Below are 17802 nucleotides of genomic sequence, written 5' to 3' on the forward strand. Positions count from 1 at the left end.
GACATAAGTGAAGCTAATAAAATTTGAGGTGACTGTTGCGAAGTTATCATCTACAGTGAATGACTGATAAAACAAATGGATCAAAAGATTCTAAGAATATACTAAAAATGTCAAAAGCAATTAAAACAGGTCTTTGATGACCAGTTTCTGTTTATTATCATTGGTCATCATTGTTAGCTGGCAGAAAATTAAATGCACAACTACTTACACAGTAAACTTTGAAGTAGGTTGCCACAGAGAGACGCCGTATGAAAGAATGAATATTTGTCTAAACGAATTTATCAAACAGGACTCCAGAGTTCCCATATCCATTCAGAAAAAAAATTTTGAGCAGACTCAACCTCACAAAGCAGTAACCTGATGGGTAAAACAGCTGCAAGACATCAGAACAGTAATACATGATGCACAAGCTGAAATGTGAGAAAATTTGAAAACATCAAGCACTTCTAGGTTAATATTCAGTACACCAATTTGCTCTGGATGTCTTCACACCTTAATCTTACAAATTTATCTTGGAAATCTCATGTAAATTTTACAAAATCATTTAAAAATTCGTCCAGTCCGAACTTCAAATCATGTAAGCAGTTAAGTGGGCATAACAACAGGAGACAACATGATATTGTAAAACATCACTCCAAACGAGAATGATTTCTTGTCTGTTAATTCTATGCAGTAGTTGTTCTTGTTATTGTACCAGGACTTCACTTGGCTGCTGCTTTCTCACCACCTCACTGGCATGGCTTTCTTCCTATGAAGATATTTTAAGAAAATAGTTTATCCTGGTATGTTTGCCAACATTTACGACTGAAACGATCAAAATCATGAGAATATTGGGAACTGAGCAGCCACTTCTGCAAAGAAGAATGAGCAAGTGTTACAAAAGACTGCAGCAACATGTTGGACCAGCATAACAGTTTTTCTTTTCTAAAGAATAATTGTAAACAGTGAAGAAAGCTAAGATGCATAGTGGTTCAGAATCCACATTAAACTGTAGGTCTCACTGTAACTGTTGTACACAAGCAAGAGCCTGTAAGCACTGTGGTCTTCAAACAAATCTTTGGGTTGCGGACATGAAAGCATCTTTACCTTTCCTAGGCATAATATGTTGCTTGATTGTATAGCGAAATTACAGTTTCGCGAAAGCAAGTTTAATATTTTATAGTGCATTTTGTTTGCATTAATTAACAGGTCTTTGAAATGAATTCCTCCAGTAATGGCTGAATTAACAAAAGAGTACAACTTACAGATACTTATAGTTAACCATAACAAGTGTTTGGGTACCCACATCACATCAAATAACTTCCTTGTCCAATAACATTTAATACACAAATGACCACAGGAAAAAAAACTGGATTCTACCTTTTCGACTAACACATTCCACATGCCAGGTGCTGGCTTTCTGTAGATACCTTTCCCAGTTGATATAAAAACTTGCACTGGAACACCAAGCCTTGAAATAATGTTTCTAATTTTACTTTTGAAATCTTCAATTTTCACTTTCCCCTTAGAAATTCCAGCCTGATTTGTGAAAAATACTATTTTAAAGCCAGAACTCCACAAATGTTTCAGTTTTCCAGGCACCTCAATGAATGATATTTTCCAGTCATCATTGTCTTTTGGGAAGACACGACCAGATTTTGTGAGGATAATAGTTCCGTCTACATCATAACCAGCTATCTGAAAATAGCAACAATAATAAACACAGGTTAATTGACAATCCAAGTTAAATATCTTAAATACAACAATATGAACTCCTGCCTACTAATAAAAGACACACACAATCCACAAGAAATGGCAGCATATTTTTGTGTGTCCACCTAATAAATTTGTACAAAATAAATAATTGTGACTATTTTTGCATTGCACAAGGCATGGTTAAAAAAAAATATGTGTTGCTAATAGGATACAAAGGCTGAAAAGGACTTGCCCATTGCCTACAAAGGTCACTGACTGCACCACTGACAAATTTTCCAGTCAGTACTTCACAGACTGATACAAGTGTTTCGACTTGGTATCGCACCCAACAGCTTTTGTTTCAATGTCACCGCTTCTTCACTGAATATTAGCTGGCTATTAAAAAGCAACAAATTCCATAAGATAGACATTACAACTGTTTTATTTTTGAAACTTTACAAACCCCTGGCATATAAAAATAAACGTATTTTAATTATGGATACAAAGAACAGATGACACAGGGACATGTTGCAAGACAATTGAGTCAAAACCCTCTATTAAGAGAAAGGATGGAATATTATGGTTTGACATCCCACTGACAATATCACAGTGGACGAGCCCATGTTCATATTGTGCTGGATTAGGGAAGGACATCTGCCTCCTCCTTTTCAAAGGGACCACCCTGGAATTAACTTCAATTAATTAGGGAAACCAGGAAAGCTACAAAATGTGGAGCAGTTACAGATATGAAACCAATTCCATCCAAATGCAAATCCAGAGCCTTAACTGCTATGACATCCATTTGCTCTCAACTTACATCATTCATTAATATGGGATTTTTGCCAAATTTCGGCACCTGAGACTTAAAGTGTTAAGAAAACTTGCTTTTTGCACGGCATTACATGTCCAACCAAGTACGATAGAACCAGTCATTTCGGAAGGCGACCAAGCATCGAACCATTCTGTGCGTCCTCCGCTGCTAAACCCCAGCAGGCAATGAGATTTGGCCTTCACTGAGACAACTTGTCACAAGTAGCACTGAATGGCAATAAATCTCTTCTCCAGACTACGGTGTGACACTACTTCAGTGGCTCTGCCATTCTGTTCACTGCTGTCTGCAGCAAATCTTTTGTCTTTGCAATGAAGTAGGTACCAGCCTCCTCACTGCCACCACATGTGAGCTCCCTCTAGCTCAGGGGCATGTTTTGAAAAGTAATGCACCACAGACCGCTTATATAATCCTGTCAACCGGAGCAATATTCATGCTGAATAGATAGAACAGAATGGTGGCTACTAATGAGAAAACAGTGAACACAGCCATAGTTATTGAGAGAGAAAAAATAATAGCATAGTTTTAAAACTAATCTATTATTCAAGTTTTCCCCATAAATAAAAATTATCGTCACAGTATCGTGCCTTGCGCCAAGCACGAAATTCAACACTCCTGCATCTCAATCACATAGAAATTTACAGCTCCTGTAGTGGGACAGAACTGAAAGCACGCAATGGCAAAAGTTCTGTTAGGGCAACAATGTCAATTAAGCAAATGTCAATGTGAATGGATTACGGTCCTGATTGAACTTCGCATGATGCTGCCTGAAACAATGAGTTCTATGCTGATACGAGTGACCTGATAAGAACCAGTCTTACGTACATTACAAAAGAATCTCCCACTAGAGAAAGCAAATGCTAGCATTACAGTAAAACACTAGATTTGATATGACAACTGACTGCAAAATTATATCCGGGATCAATGGAGGAGGAGATTAGTGTTTAACGTACCGTCGACAACGAGGTCATTAGAGGCGGAGCGCAAGCTCGGGTGAGGGAAGGATGGGGAAGGAAATCGGCCGTGCCCTTTCAAAGGAACCATCCCGGCATCTGCCTGAAGCAATTTAGGGAAATCACGGAAAACCTAAATCAGGATGGCCGGAGACGGTATTGAACCGTCGTCCTCCCAAATGCGAGTCCAGTGTGCTAACCACTGCGCCACCTCGCTCGGTCCTGAGATCAATATCAGAAATGACTCACTCACAACACTGCACCAGAGCTAACACAGAAATAATACTAGATTAACATTAATACAATACTGTAATTCAAATTCAAAACTGAAGATTTTCTAGGAAATGAGTAGTGATGATGTCCCAGTGCCAAACAATACTAATGGATTGCACTGCAACTAGCTGTGATCCATGACTCATTGACATCCTAGTTCATGATGACGAGAACATACATTTAAAATACATATGGAAAACGTAAAATGTCTTTCAGGAAATTGGAAACTATTTTCTTATAACAAAACAAATTATTTGAAAATTGTGTTATGAGCAGAACAAACTATATTTCATCTCAAGCACAGAAGTTAAATCACATGCACAGAATGAGAATCTGTTGAAACATAGGATGTTAATAAAATTCTGGATGATTAGGCAGAAGTCTCTCTTACATACAACAACAACTGCTGTGGGCAATTTTACAGGAAGTAGTTTTTGACAAATACATTATTCCACACACTAATTTATATGATATATGAGTGATGTCAGTTTTCAAGACAAATCACAATGCTGACAGCAGTGGTAACAACAGGAACAGTAGTTTTAGTAAGATTAAAATGCTGCACATGTGGTGACTGAATAAGATAAGGCTTTTAATTCTCTTTTCTTCTTACCTTTGAACTGCCTTTACATCCTCTGCTTGTAAGAATTATAAGTTTATTATTATCTATATATTCCCATTTGTCCTCAGAACATGGTGTCACTTCAGTTGATATTGCATCCTTCCCATCATTCACTCTTTGGTTTGTATAAAAGTCCTCACACAATCTTTTTGCTGGCTGGCAGGGATGTTCTGTATCCCTTTTAATTCCTTTATGCAGTGAAACACTGCCACCACTTTTAGCACAAAATCTGACTGTGTGTGCATACTGGCCAAGCAGGAATTCCAGTACATCCCCTTCTTTCAATGTATATGTTTCATTCTTCTTCAGTGCTAGTCCATTAACAGCTGAATTATTACTACCCAACTGTTTTACTTTCACTTCTTTTGATGAACTGTCTGCTAGGAGGCATACTGAACACAGGAAAAGTAAAAATAAATAAATAAATAATTTACGTCAACAACCAAGTCCATTCTCTCTCTCTCTCTCTCTCACACACACACACACACAGGCACCAGGCACATGCTCGCACACAGAAGTCAGTAAGTAGTTTTAATTACAACCTCGAAAAGTAGTGCAGCATACCACTATGGTAATTTAAAAGAGGCAGCAAATGTCACAACATTCCATGCTGAGTAAGTGGAAGTATATGGCAACAACATACAGTCGTATAACGTAGTGGTTAGTTTGTACAAGATGTTGTAGTGTGGTCAAATATGTTTCAACAATGAAGAATAAAATGGCAAATCACATCTGCATGAAGAACTGGGAATCCCATGAGACGTGGAGGGCCTGTTGCTTGTTGAAGTTCAGCACACCAGAATTGAGACCATTGTGAAAAAATTGAAGATCAGTTATGCGTCCATTTTTAACATTCCATCTGAAAGTGTGAGGTTTCGCTGCTGCTCACACTCCATTCCAAAAGCTCACCGAGCTCTAAATGACTTCTATAGCTACCTAATCACCATGGACAGGTGCTGACACCCTGAGACAAATGAGTAAAACAAGCAGTGCAAACTAGTGGACTCATCACAACTACCAAAAACAAGTGAAGACCCAACCATCATTAGACAAGGTAAAGCCGCAGTTAGTGCCAACAGATTATGCTGATAAGGGTTACACCAACACAGGATTATGCTAACAAAAGTCTTGGCAAGGCTGGAAGAGGCTGTCTATCAAAACAAAGTGTCAAGGGAAGCCGAGTTTTTGCTCCACAACATCCTAGCTCTTTCAACACAGGACACAGTCACACATGCTGCTTCCTTGGCTATCAAATTCACCTGAGATGGCACCATGTGAATTCTTCCTGTTTCCTAAGATGAAAAAACTACCAGAATGACAACTAGTTGATTTTTGACATGGAACATTTCCTGGGCATCCAAAATGCTACCTTCTATAAGTAAGATCTCAACCAAGTCATCAACTGTTGGGTAAATTGCATCATATTGAAGAGTGAATATGCAGAGGAATCATAGCAACCAAGTTCAATTGTAGCAGCTTGATTCCCATGTCTCTGTAGTATCCTTTCTCCCAGAAGTGCTAGTCTTGTAAAGATCGCAGGAGAACTTCTGTGAAGTTAGGATGGTAGGAAACAAGGAACAGGCAGAAGTAAGAGCTGTGAGGATAGGTCATGAGCTGAGCTTTGGTAGCTCAGTAGGATTGAGGATTTCTTGGTTGGTTGGTTGGTTTGGGGAAGGAGACCAGACAGCGTGGTCATCGGTCTCATCGGATTAGGGAAGGACGGGGAAGGAAGTCGGCCGTGCCCTTTCAGAGGAACCATCCCGGCATTTGCCTGGAGTGATTTAGGGAAATCACGGAAAACCTAAATCAGGATGGCCGGACGCGGGATTGAACCGTCGTCTTCCCAAATGCGAGTCCAGTGTCTAACCACTGCACCACCCCGCTCGGTGAGGATTTCTTGAATGGGGGGGACATTGCATGTTGTTTTTGATGGAGGGTTACTGCCTGATGTAGAAGTAATTCCAGGCATGCCCTAGTAATACGTGTTGGGATCCTTACTGTTCCTGTTGTGTATAAATGACTTGATAGAAAACATCAAATGTAACTTCAGACTTTTTGCACATGTTAATGACTATGACAACACAGTATCAGAAAAAAGCTCCACAAATACTGATACATATATTGATAAGATTATAAACTGATGGAAAAAAATTGCAACACCAAGCAGTTGTATGAAATAAACAAAAGGTGGCACTCCCTGTATCTGAAGGATAACATCTATTCCAATTTCGCACTAGTTGCACAACAGTGGCACTAGTAGCACCACTATGAGGTGGCAAATCAGGTTTGCTTTATTTACACTGTAAAAGTCGTGACTGTTAGCTACCTTTGAGACTGAATGTGGCGAGTTGATGTTAGCCAAGAATGCCTTTAAGGTGACAAAGATGCCATCATCAACACCAGACAGACACCGTTATCAACAACTCACAGAGTTGGAACAAGGTCATGAAATAGAACTACAACAAGCTGCATGTTCCTTCTCCAATACTGCAGGAATACTTGGCATGAATGGAGCCACTATACAAGACTGCTGGCAGCAGTGGTTACGGGAATATACGGTCACAAGAAGACCGGGCTCTGGATGGCCACATGGCACTATCTAGAAAGAAGACCTGTTTTTGCGGAGTATTGCTCTGGCGCACTGTAGTGCATCTGAGGCAGCAATCTGAGTAGCAGTTGGCACCGCAGTGATGCAACGAACTGTTACAAATTGTTTACTTCAAGAACAGCTCCAATCCAGACCCCAAAGCACCGCCATTTGTGACTTCGGTAGTTTCAAGACAGAGCTCATTGGACAGCAAGATGCAGGCCTATTGTGTTTTCTGGTGAAAGTTGGTTCTGCCTCGGTGCGAGTGATGGCCATGTGTTGGTTAGGAGGACGCCAGTTCAGAGCCAGCAACAATCTGTCTCTGTGCCACACACACTGGACCTAACCTATAGTTATAGGTAGGGATTCAATTTTGTACGACAGCAGTCGTGGTTATCCCATGCACCTTGACTGCAAATTTATACGTTAGTTTGGTGATTTGACATGTTGTGCTGCCATTCATGAACAGCATTCCAGAGAATAATGCTAGCCCATCTATTGCTGCTGTAGCCCAACATGTTCTACAGCATGTCAACATGTTGCTTTGGCCTGCTCTATCGCTATATCTGCCTCCAAGAGAGCACATTTGGGACATCAGGAAACATCTCCAGTGTCATCCACAAACAGGATTAAACAACCTTGTAATGACTGACCAAGTGCAACAGGCATGGAACTCTGCTCCACAAACTGACATCCAGCACCTGTACAACAAGATGCACACATGTTTACATGCTTACATTCAACATTCTGATGGTTACAATGGTTATAATGTACCAGCATTTCACACTTGCAGTGGCTTACCTAATGCTTACATTAATTTGTCACATTGCAATGTTAATCACTCAAATATGTTACCTAGACAAATGCACTCTAAAAAAATTACTCTGCATTAATTATTTTTGGCTGTTGCAATTTTTTTCTGTCAATATAAAATGGTGAAAATGTTCAGAAATGTAAAATTGCACACTCCACAAAATGCAAAAATGTAGTATTGTATTGCCGTAAGGAGCCAACTGTATTCAGTTAATTCATACAAGCACCTAAGTATGGCTCAGTCATAAGTACAACAGGTTGTAGACTTTGGTTCTGTATAGGATATTGAGAAAATGCAATCAATCTTCAAATAATACTGCTTACAAGACACTTGTTCCACACATGCTAGAATACTGCGAAATACTAAAGCCAAATAGGACTAACATGAGATGTTGACTGTACACATTGAAAAAACAAGCCAGGTGTTTTTTCACCCATGGGAGAGCATCATGGAAATGCTAAAAACTTGAAATGGCAAGCATTTAAAGACAAGCATCAACTATCTTCGGAAAGCTTACAAACAAATTTTCAAGAACCAGTATTAAGTGAGGAATCTAGGAAAATACTGCAGCCCCCCCCCCCTACAAATCACTCTCATAAAGACTGAAGACAAGATTAGCTTCAGTACAGTGTGATCTAGGAAAATACCACAGCCCCCCCCCCCCCCCCCTACAAATCACTCCCATAAAGACCAACGACCATGCAAGATTTGCCTCAGTACACTGTGCACAGAGGTATTTAAACAATATTTCCCATGTGAATGGCATGGCATGAAATCCTACTATGTGGTGCAATAAGAATTACCCACTGCCTTGCACTTCACAATGGTTTGCAGAGTATGGATGTAGATATCAGATATCTGCCTGAAACAAATAAGAACAAAAACACTCTAGTTGTCACTGCAAAGCTTTACATTAAAATCAAAACATGTTAACAATGCCAAAAATTCATGTTTAAATTCAGGAACTGAAACAGAAAGAAAAATTAAAAATGGAAATAAAACTTAATTTTAAATGCTCCTCAAAAACAAACAGAACACTGCACAGATAAACTGTACACTTGTCCCTGTTTTTCAGCTTTACTAAAGCTATTAATTCAGCACTGAATTTATACTTTGCAAGCTTCGTGAAATGTTTATGGGTTCTTAACAGATAGCATGTTGCAAGTTACACTGTTAACAGTAACACTGCCATTCTGCCCCCCCCCCCTTACCATTTTTTATAAATGGCTGTCAATAAATGTACATATGCAACAAAATGGTCATCAAAAGATTTGTCTATTATGTAACACATCTTTTTGCATTTACATTGTAATTTGAGATATGCATAATAATAAGAAGGGTGTTAAACATGGAGCAAATGTAGACCTCTGGATATGCTGTTGTTCAACCTGTTTCTAAAAACTTAAATCCATATCAACATTTTTTGGGTTTGCCAGCTCATGACGACATTATCACCTTCCAACCTAACCTAGAGCTTATGCAACAGTTCACTTTGTCATCACAGTCAAGATTTTCAAGGGGAACACTAAGATACTCAACCTGTTATACCAGTAAGCAACAAGCGCATGGTAGTAACTTTAGTTCAAACATGCCTCAAGACACAAAAATGAACTCTGTGAACCATTATTAAGTGTAAGACAGGAACCACATATTATTGTAAAATATATTTAGATTTACTACCACTCCATTCACAGATGGAGCAGAGAATTATAATTTGTAGTCCAGTTTTACTTTCTTGGTCTAGGATAATGATATACCTAGTAGCCAATAAACATTTGTAGAATTTGCCTAACATTTTTTGTAATATGCCGTGTAAGTTTTAGCTTAAAACTGTGTGTCTTTCTTCTAGTATTTGCCCAAGATGAAACAATAGCATAGATAAGTTAGGATGGAGATACGCATCATCTATGGCCCTGTTTAAGGAACTGTTCTGGTATTTAGCTGAAGCACTTGGTAAAATATTTGACAATCTACACCAAAATGCTCCAGTGTTGCAGGAAAGAGACAAAAACCCTAATGTCAACATTTATCTAGACACAAGAAATCTCACCCGATAGTGCAACACTGTAAAAGTATTAGCTTCCTCCAACAGATCCAACTTTTGTTTGACTCTGTACGATCACAGGCTACAGCGAGTGAATGTATATCGGGAATATGAGTCATTCACAACAACATACCTGTTGTTATTCCTTTTTCACCATTCTGTAAGTTTTTGGGCAGTGTTCTTAATAACTTGATACCTGAGTGCTGATGTCCCTTATCATGGATTGTCCATCATTGTGGTGTACTTCTTAAGTACTTCTTGCTCTGTGTGCAGTGGGTGTACACACTTGCATTTTTAATCCAATTTGAACTGTATTTTGTGACAAATATTAGTGTTTCATATACCATAAGGTTTTTTTTTTTTTTTTTAAATATCGGGTGCCACAGCAACAAATTTATTGAAAGGCAATTCCATTCTCCACTTTGCCTGTACCACGATCACAGTCATTTACTTCACATGATGAGAAAATTTTGGCGATATTTCATTTTCAAGTACTTACTCACATATTTGTATATTATATACACCCACATGGGCAACCGTGTAAACCTACAAGTGTATAAGCAAGCACTTGAAAATGGAACATAGCTGAAATCTTCTGATCTTGGAGATCATATTACAGACAAAGAAGGAAAATAATATTGTCTGTTTTATACATATGCAGAGTGTAATCATAAAAAGCTGAATGTTGAAAAATACTTTAGGTATTTTGTGCCAAGTAAGTGAGAAAACAGCTGTTTGTTTGTTCACTGTTGACATCAGCACTGACTCCTCAAAATACACCATGGTAGCTTACTACGGTATAGTAAGTCCTGTTCGAGTGTTAATAATCTAGGAGTAAGGGTAACAACTCACCGAATGGTGTAGGAGATGAGTCCCAGACAGGCGCATAAACAAGACTGAAAACTTGTTACATTTTGGAAAAATTTATTTTTGAGTTAGAACACAAATACACATGTATGCGTACTATATCTCTGATTAAAAATATTCTTCTGGATGCTAACATGTTTTCAGTCTCTCTCTCTCTCTCTCTCTCTCTCTCTCTCTCTCTCACACACACACACACACACACACTTATCACACGCACACACAAACACATATGGAACATAACACAAGTATATTTGTGTATGTAAAAGTACTTAAACATTCATATCATTCTCATGAGACTAAATACCTTATGCTCAAGTTACTGTTTGTCTTTTACTTTATAATCGACTAACAATACCTCAGATATAAGATAATTCTTTTGGTCCATGAGTGGTCTACGTAACATTGGCTGACAGTTGCCCACAGCTGACAACACAAATACTACACAATAGACAATTATCATCTAGTTAGCACTTTAACGGACTCTGCTTTGCTCATGAATCTATTTCTGAGGTTAAAGGGCAGAATCCCATCTTTGATGGAATTAATTACATGGGTGAAAATCCGCTTCTACTTCATTACATTCTGTTCCACTGCGCGTTACACCCTATCACATTTCGTACTCTGAACTCTGAATACTTCGTTATCCTGTTTACAGACAGTAAACAATACGTTGGCTCAAGAACTTCGCCTCAACGTGGGGAGACATGGACAAGGATGCTTCATGTACAATACGGCTTAAAGAAAAACGCTCTAAACTGTTGCACTTTACATTCATTTAAGCAAATATAAAAAAAAAATTCCCGGATAACGACGAAGGAAAATGTGGAGACAACTAGATAGTAAATGTCAATGAACACGTACCTTGATTTCTGGAGCATCTAGTGTCCGTAATTCTTGTCCGAGGCCCTCTTCCTAAGATAACCTCTTCGCCTTGAGGTAAGGAAATAGGATCGTGGAGATTATCTTCAGAATACAAAAAGCATTCGTTCCCGGTACTCATTGCTGTTACTTAAACAGTCTTATTTCCGTGTTTTGTATATAATTCGTATTGCCCACCATGTGTGTGTAAGTTGTTATCAGAGATACTACGCAACGCTTCAACGTATTCTAATAACTTTCTCCAGAAGGCACTAAACAATAATTATTGTGCGGTACAAAAAACTGTAAATAATAACAGCCTAATCTTTCGGACCAATTATTTTTCTTTCTTTTCACTAAAATTTCACCATGAAGTGGGATAATGTCAAGACAATTAATTAAAACAAAAAATAAAGGTTTTGAAATCTTTCAGATGAAATCTGTTAAAATATTTGGTCCCAATTCCGTGTTTAATTTCTGTACATTCTTCCAATTACCGTATCTGCCTACTGTCTACAAAGTACAAATCAAGCGAGACAATTAATGGTAAAGCCGAAAATTCATATTATCATAGGTAACTGAATTATTAACACACATAGGTAAATCTCAACAATGAAAATATGTAAGTTTAATATTCTTCCAGAAAAATCTTAGTTTACTATTACGCGACGAAACTTAGAAAGTTAAAACGTACAGGTTATTTCAGCAACAACAACGGAACCACAAATTACATATCTAACAGTGATGCTGCGTATCACTATTTTATCATCTTTTTTTGGGTAAAAGCTGAACAGCGCATCCTAATATTATTGTCGAAAGTAAATAAATAATGCCACGTCTGTTTATAACGACACGTCCTCTCTGACGTCACAGTGATATGACGTTAAGGTACGAGTAACCTTGAGCGTGTATCCTTCCGCAACCTTTGTTCCAATTTCTTGTTTACATCTATCATGTACTCGATGCTCAACGAGTAATCTGTTAATCAAAATTAAGTAGAATACCGTTTATATGAAACGTTTTCTCCTACTCATAAATTGGTTTTTAAAAACTCACATTAATGGCCATTGTTTACTAGGACTATTTTGTGCGCGAGGCGCTCGCCGTACTCGCGTTTCAGAATCAAAACAATAACACAGACGGAGCCTCCCGGTTTGACCCATTCACTAGCGAGACGTGGGAGAAAGAACGTGTTGCAGGTTTTACGAGTGCCTTGCTGCAGTTTTGTTTACTAATTCCTCGAAAGGTTTCGGGAATAGTTAGTAATGCCAAGTAAAGAAGAGATGTGTATTCTGTCTGGCAATAACGGTTCCACAACGCAAGATTTCATGGCACGAGATATGGAAGAGCTCGTGTCAGAAATCAAGGAAAACCTTCGCCTTTCTGGTTTAAAGACGAGGTCGTCATTTTCGCTTCACAAGTCTCGAGCATCACCATACAGGATACCGAGCAGAAGTTGGAGCGATTCAACTTGTGATGGCTGCTTAAAATCTGGCAACAGCTGTAGTGGTCATACGTGCCTCACTGTCAACAGGAAGTCCTCGAAATCGACGGATGCTTCAACTGACGATCCGTATGAAATGCTGCAGGAGCTTCTGCGTGACGGAAGTCTTATCAAGGAAGCAGTTCGGCGGTTGCAGAAGGGACTGTCTCCAAAGCAGAGGTACTTCTACGACTCCGACGAGGATGTCTGCAGTCCGCTTCGAATGTGCCATCTGGAGATTTGACTTTACCGAAACTGCAGAAATAGCCCTTTCTGGAGTGACGGGTGTACAAATTGTGAAGTGCAGGCGTATGTCGTTAGTCAAAACAGTTGGTGTTGCGTATACGAGCTGTAGCGTTGCGCTGAAAGTATCGAAATTCTGGAGGTGTGCAGGCATTGAGTGAATTATTTCTTCGTATATCCTGAATGAAAACGTGGATTACGCTTAATTTTTCTGTGTCTTTCAACTATTATTAACCTATGAATGTTGTACGCTTATGAAATGTGGAAAAATATCTTCTATTTCCATCGATTGTATACTAGTTGCAGTCCAGTACATCTGTGTAGTTGATGTGTATATTTGTTTTAAAACGAGTGAGAGGATGAATCTATAAAAATGTTTGTATTTATAAAGTATTTAAAAGTGAATGTGTGATGTTCGACAAGGTTGACATTCCCGTCTTGTTCAGTACTGACGTAAGTTGCCGATAATTTTTCATTTATTGTATTGTCATTGATCTCATTAAATCAATGCAATGTTCTTGTTTCGAAAGCTTAATGCTGCAATTTGAAGTTTAACTTAGTTTGTGGCGTCAGTGTCTTTGTGTGTTTCTCTCATACTCATAGTTGTGATTTCTCAGTCATATGTGTGTTGGATACAGTATTTAAAATGCACACGTTTCTCCTAATGTAAGAGTAAGAGCTTGTAGGATGAGAAGAAATTCTCGTAAATGTTAAAGGGTCGCTTTAACGAGTTTTTTCTTTCTGATAACCAGTATTGTTATGTGGACAATATAAAATCTTAAACTAGCGTGGCACTTGTTAAAAACAAGTCGAATGTTCTGTCCGAAATAAGATTTTGCCGTTTCTTTAATTGTTGCTGTCATTTTGTTCCAGCTTTCTACTGTTAATTTCAGAACGTGTTTTGTATGTGTCGGTTTCAGATTGAAAAGGATTATACAGTTTTATGACAAGGATTTAATTATGAAAGTCCATGTATTTACTGTGCATGTTTTAGTGCATAGAATCCATTGTTCATTATTGAACAGAAACATTAAAACGTATTATTTTGACTTCGTTGTAAATTCTTTAAATCTCCTAATGTCCCTGTAGTGTATCTTGTGTTCCTCAGTCATGTTACGTGTATGCAGTCTTCGAACTTTACCCAGGATTAGTGTTTATTTTATCTAATCTTTCTAGAGATAAAAGTTTCATATATGAAGAGTAGTGAACATTTCAAACAACCCGCGCTGTAGCGTCAGCTGTTTCTGTACGTTCTCAACATGGCTGCTGACGAACAAGTGTAAGTTCTCTCTCTGTCTTTAACACTATATATACTATTCATTGTTTTATTTTAATTTACTCCAGACGAGATATTTTGTATTCTGAGATTCTTTGAACGTATTGTTAGATGTAGCGAGGTTTTTACTGAATTCGCCACGCATATATTATGCGCCACTGGCAATAACATGCTTTTCCAGTGAATTATTCCAAGTATTTCAGAACTTTTGGTGACTGAATTTTGCTAGAGGTGGATTTTGTATATGACTTGCTTGTATTATGGCACGATTGTAAGATGACATTGTTAACCTATCATTCAACTGTAGGCGACGTGTAGCTGGTGATTCACGGCCATGGACTACTAACAGTACTATCTTCTTGCACTTGTGTGGCTGTATGGCCATGTGTGCTGCGTAAGGATGATTGTTTTATGCGGTCAGCTTTCTTTTTTACATGGATAGCGACTAAAGTTATTGTGGCACATGAAATGCAATCGTCAAGTTTTACTATAGTTATTGAGAAACATTTCAATGTGTTATAGGAATTGAAAATATGTTGGCACCGTTAGCGGTGGTATTATTTTGAAAGAGAGTTGTCATGGTAATCAAGAGTTGTTGACAGAAGCGGAATGCATTAATTTATGGGTGCTTTATGTTCTTTCCACCTAGTCTCTTGCTTTCTGATGCAGGGATTCATTTGTGTTGATTACGTGTATCAACAGCTTCTTAATAGGGATACACTCACGTATCAAGAAATACAAATATTTCCATTTTTCAGTTTCTGCATGAGCGAGATTGTGGAAAAAATATTGGCGCATCCAAACACTGTAACTTTGATGCTTGCAAGTGATACATTATTTTGATAAGAAATGTATTAACGGAAAATTCTGTGCTTTGATATTCATCTATCCATGGGGCTCAACAGTATCCCAGGTATCACGTTTTAAGTATTCACGTGGTGCCCTGCTAACGTGAAGTAAATACATTCGCACAAGTTAAACTGTGTCTTGAGAGACATTTTTGGCATGGAAGGTAAATTTTTGACCACTTGCTGACATTGGTATACAGATATGACGGAATTCTCAGTGTGTCTTAAATTATTGTAGTGCCGTGCTGTAACCAAGAACATAGTTAGCAGTACTCTTGCGTATTTAATTACACTGTGTCACAGATATGAGATGTGATGAATATGATTCAACAATTTTTCACGTAACATTACTGTAACGCTACTAGCTACAAGGTGACTCACGCCTCTTCAATAAGAGACAGTTGGTGTGCTCCAAGGGCCCGAAGGTAAATTCTCCAAAATTACCTGGCTAACTGTTAACACTTGTTTTAGTAAATACATCCAGGAACTCATAAAATAGCATGAGGAATTTTTGACATGGATCTATGAAGAAATGTAAGTTCCAAAATGTATCTCTCGACTGCTGACTTGCAGTTAACACACAGACGTAGTGACTCTCACAGACATGAAAGTATCTTAGCACCGGATGGGAAATACGCACAGGAGCATAAACAATGCCTTTGCATTCCTGACAAATTTTAGCCGGGTAAGGTTCAGTACTTGTCAAAAGTGACGCAACCGTGCCAGCACCAAACTGAACAGTAAAAAAGAAATACAGTTCTGTACCTTTATTCGGTGCAAGGAAGGATCTCATGTAAAGCACCACATACACTTTTCCTTTTTATGTATATAATATTTTCTTGACATGTAGCGTAAACAGAAGTCTGCAAATCTGAAGACCTTTACATGAAACACATTGGTACATTTACAAGAAGGGAATTAAATTGTCGCTGGACGATAGATACGTCAAAAAATCTTTTGTTTTCAGTTTTTTTACATGACTAGGTTATGTCATAAATATAGCCAACTTTAGATAGGGCTGACATGTTTTACACAAATGTTGAAGTAACGCGTTTAAACATCACAGTAAATTTCGTGGGTATATGCATTCACATCCATTATAAGATACGATCTTTACAGTAGATTTAAATGACTACCCTGCGATTCATACTCGAGTGCCTGGCAGATGGACGTTAGGTAGAATGTTTTTTTCGTGTAGTTAGTATCTGAATAGCACCTCGTAAGTGACACCTGTCTCCAAAATATTTTCCTTAAACCATACATGTGCAGAAGAAAATAGGCACACAACCACATCTGTATCAATCTTAACCAGTATTTAGTTCCATTAGCAAAAAGTTAATATGTTTTGCCTATGTAAATCAAAATGATACAGCTAAATAGTAACACATGTAACAGAAGACATGACATGTCAAGCAAAGGCTCTCACCTATCTTTCAGGTTAGCCTCCTCAGTTTGCTCCTGATTACAGTGATCTGAATCACACAGATGGGTGTGGAACTTGCTCTTGCTAACCTAAATAATCTCAATTGATGGTTTCTGCGATACACCCGGCTGTATTTCTGCTTAGTGTCTCACATTGTACTTCTCACATGTATGTCATCCTTTTTTTTTTTCTAGTCATAATAAGCAGATTTCGGAAACTTATTAAATTACTGTGTAGAGTCTACAGTAGCTAGGCGCTCTTCTATGCCGAAGCTCATTCTTTCATCATAAATGCACAAAGATTTGTCTGAATATTGCCTGTCAGTATTGTAATGCCTCCAGAGCACGAAAAATTGACGATTAACAATGATTTTTCGTGTACAGTATTGGCATAGTTAGCTTTTTGTGCCGGCCGAAGTGGCCGTGCGGTTAAAGGCGCTGCAGTCTGGAACCGCAAGACCGCTACGGCCGCAGGTTCGAATCCTGCCTCGGGCATGGATGTTTGTGATGTCCTTAGGTTAGTTAGGTTTAACTAGTTCTAAGTTCTAGGGGACTAATGACCTCAGCAGTTGAGTCCCATAGTGCTCAGAGCCAGCCATTTAGCTTTTTGTTTTGAGTTTTTCAAGTAGGAAGTAAACATTACAGCAGTTGAAATTTCCCATGCGTGTGTGCTTGTAAGCACAATGTTTCATATCTGTGTAATATTCAGAATAATTAAATGTCTGGTTTTTTCTATCATCGTTCGAGGTACGGAAAGAAGATTGATTTCTTTTGTGTTGCATCACTGTTCTTTGACACACCTTCCCATTATACACGAGCACCGACGTTACAACGGTTCAGTGTTGGTAGCAAATTTTCAGTTTTTGTTAGGCTGTTAACGTGACACCAAGGTGTTATTGTTTGTGCTGGTGTTCGAAAACATGCTGTCACATAAAAACTACGACAGCAGGTAATTGTAGGCTAATTCGTAGCGAGAATTTTCAACGTTAGTCAGCAAAACGGAAATGAT

The 17802-nt window shown here is 38.4% G+C and overlaps 3 protein-coding genes across 5 annotated transcripts in view; 2 read left to right on the forward strand and 1 right to left on the reverse strand.

Annotated features, from left to right (window-relative positions):
* The window catches only part of LOC126263703 (bifunctional polynucleotide phosphatase/kinase), a 78892-nt gene extending 66780 nt beyond the window's left edge, over nt 1–12112 (reverse strand). Inside the window, exons 1-3 of one of the 2 annotated variants that reach the window (XM_049960843.1) lie at nt 11525–12108; nt 4343–4743; nt 1360–1677 (exon numbers count right to left, since the gene is read on the reverse strand). In XM_049960843.1, the coding sequence (XP_049816800.1) occupies nt 1360–1677; nt 4343–4743; nt 11525–11663 (858 nt within the window). In that variant the 5' untranslated portion in view covers nt 11664–12108. Of the gene's footprint in view, nt 1–1359; nt 1678–4342; nt 4744–11524 lie in introns of both variants that reach the window. The other variant, XM_049960844.1, reaches the window with a different exon arrangement.
* A 560-nt stretch (nt 12113–12672) lies between these two features.
* On the forward strand, nt 12673–14296 carry LOC126263705 (GSK-3-binding protein FRAT2-like). The gene has a single exon (XM_049960848.1). It carries the CDS (start codon nt 12787–12789, stop codon nt 13246–13248), a length of 462 nt encoding a protein of 153 aa, XP_049816805.1. The 5' UTR covers nt 12673–12786; the 3' UTR covers nt 13249–14296.
* A 156-nt stretch (nt 14297–14452) lies between these two features.
* LOC126263704 (xaa-Pro dipeptidase) overlaps nt 14453–17802 on the forward strand; it is a 926801-nt gene continuing 923451 nt past the window's right edge. Inside the window, exon 1 of one of the 2 annotated variants that reach the window (XM_049960847.1) lies at nt 14453–14526. In XM_049960847.1, coding sequence (XP_049816804.1) covers nt 14507–14526 — 20 coding nt within the window. In that variant the 5' untranslated portion in view covers nt 14453–14506. Of the gene's footprint in view, nt 14527–17698; nt 17743–17802 lie in introns of those variants that run through there. The other variant, XM_049960845.1, reaches the window with a different exon arrangement.

This window comes from Schistocerca nitens, chromosome 6, assembly GCF_023898315.1.
Source record: "Schistocerca nitens isolate TAMUIC-IGC-003100 chromosome 6, iqSchNite1.1, whole genome shotgun sequence".
NCBI classification, from domain to species: domain Eukaryota; kingdom Metazoa; phylum Arthropoda; class Insecta; order Orthoptera; family Acrididae; genus Schistocerca; species Schistocerca nitens.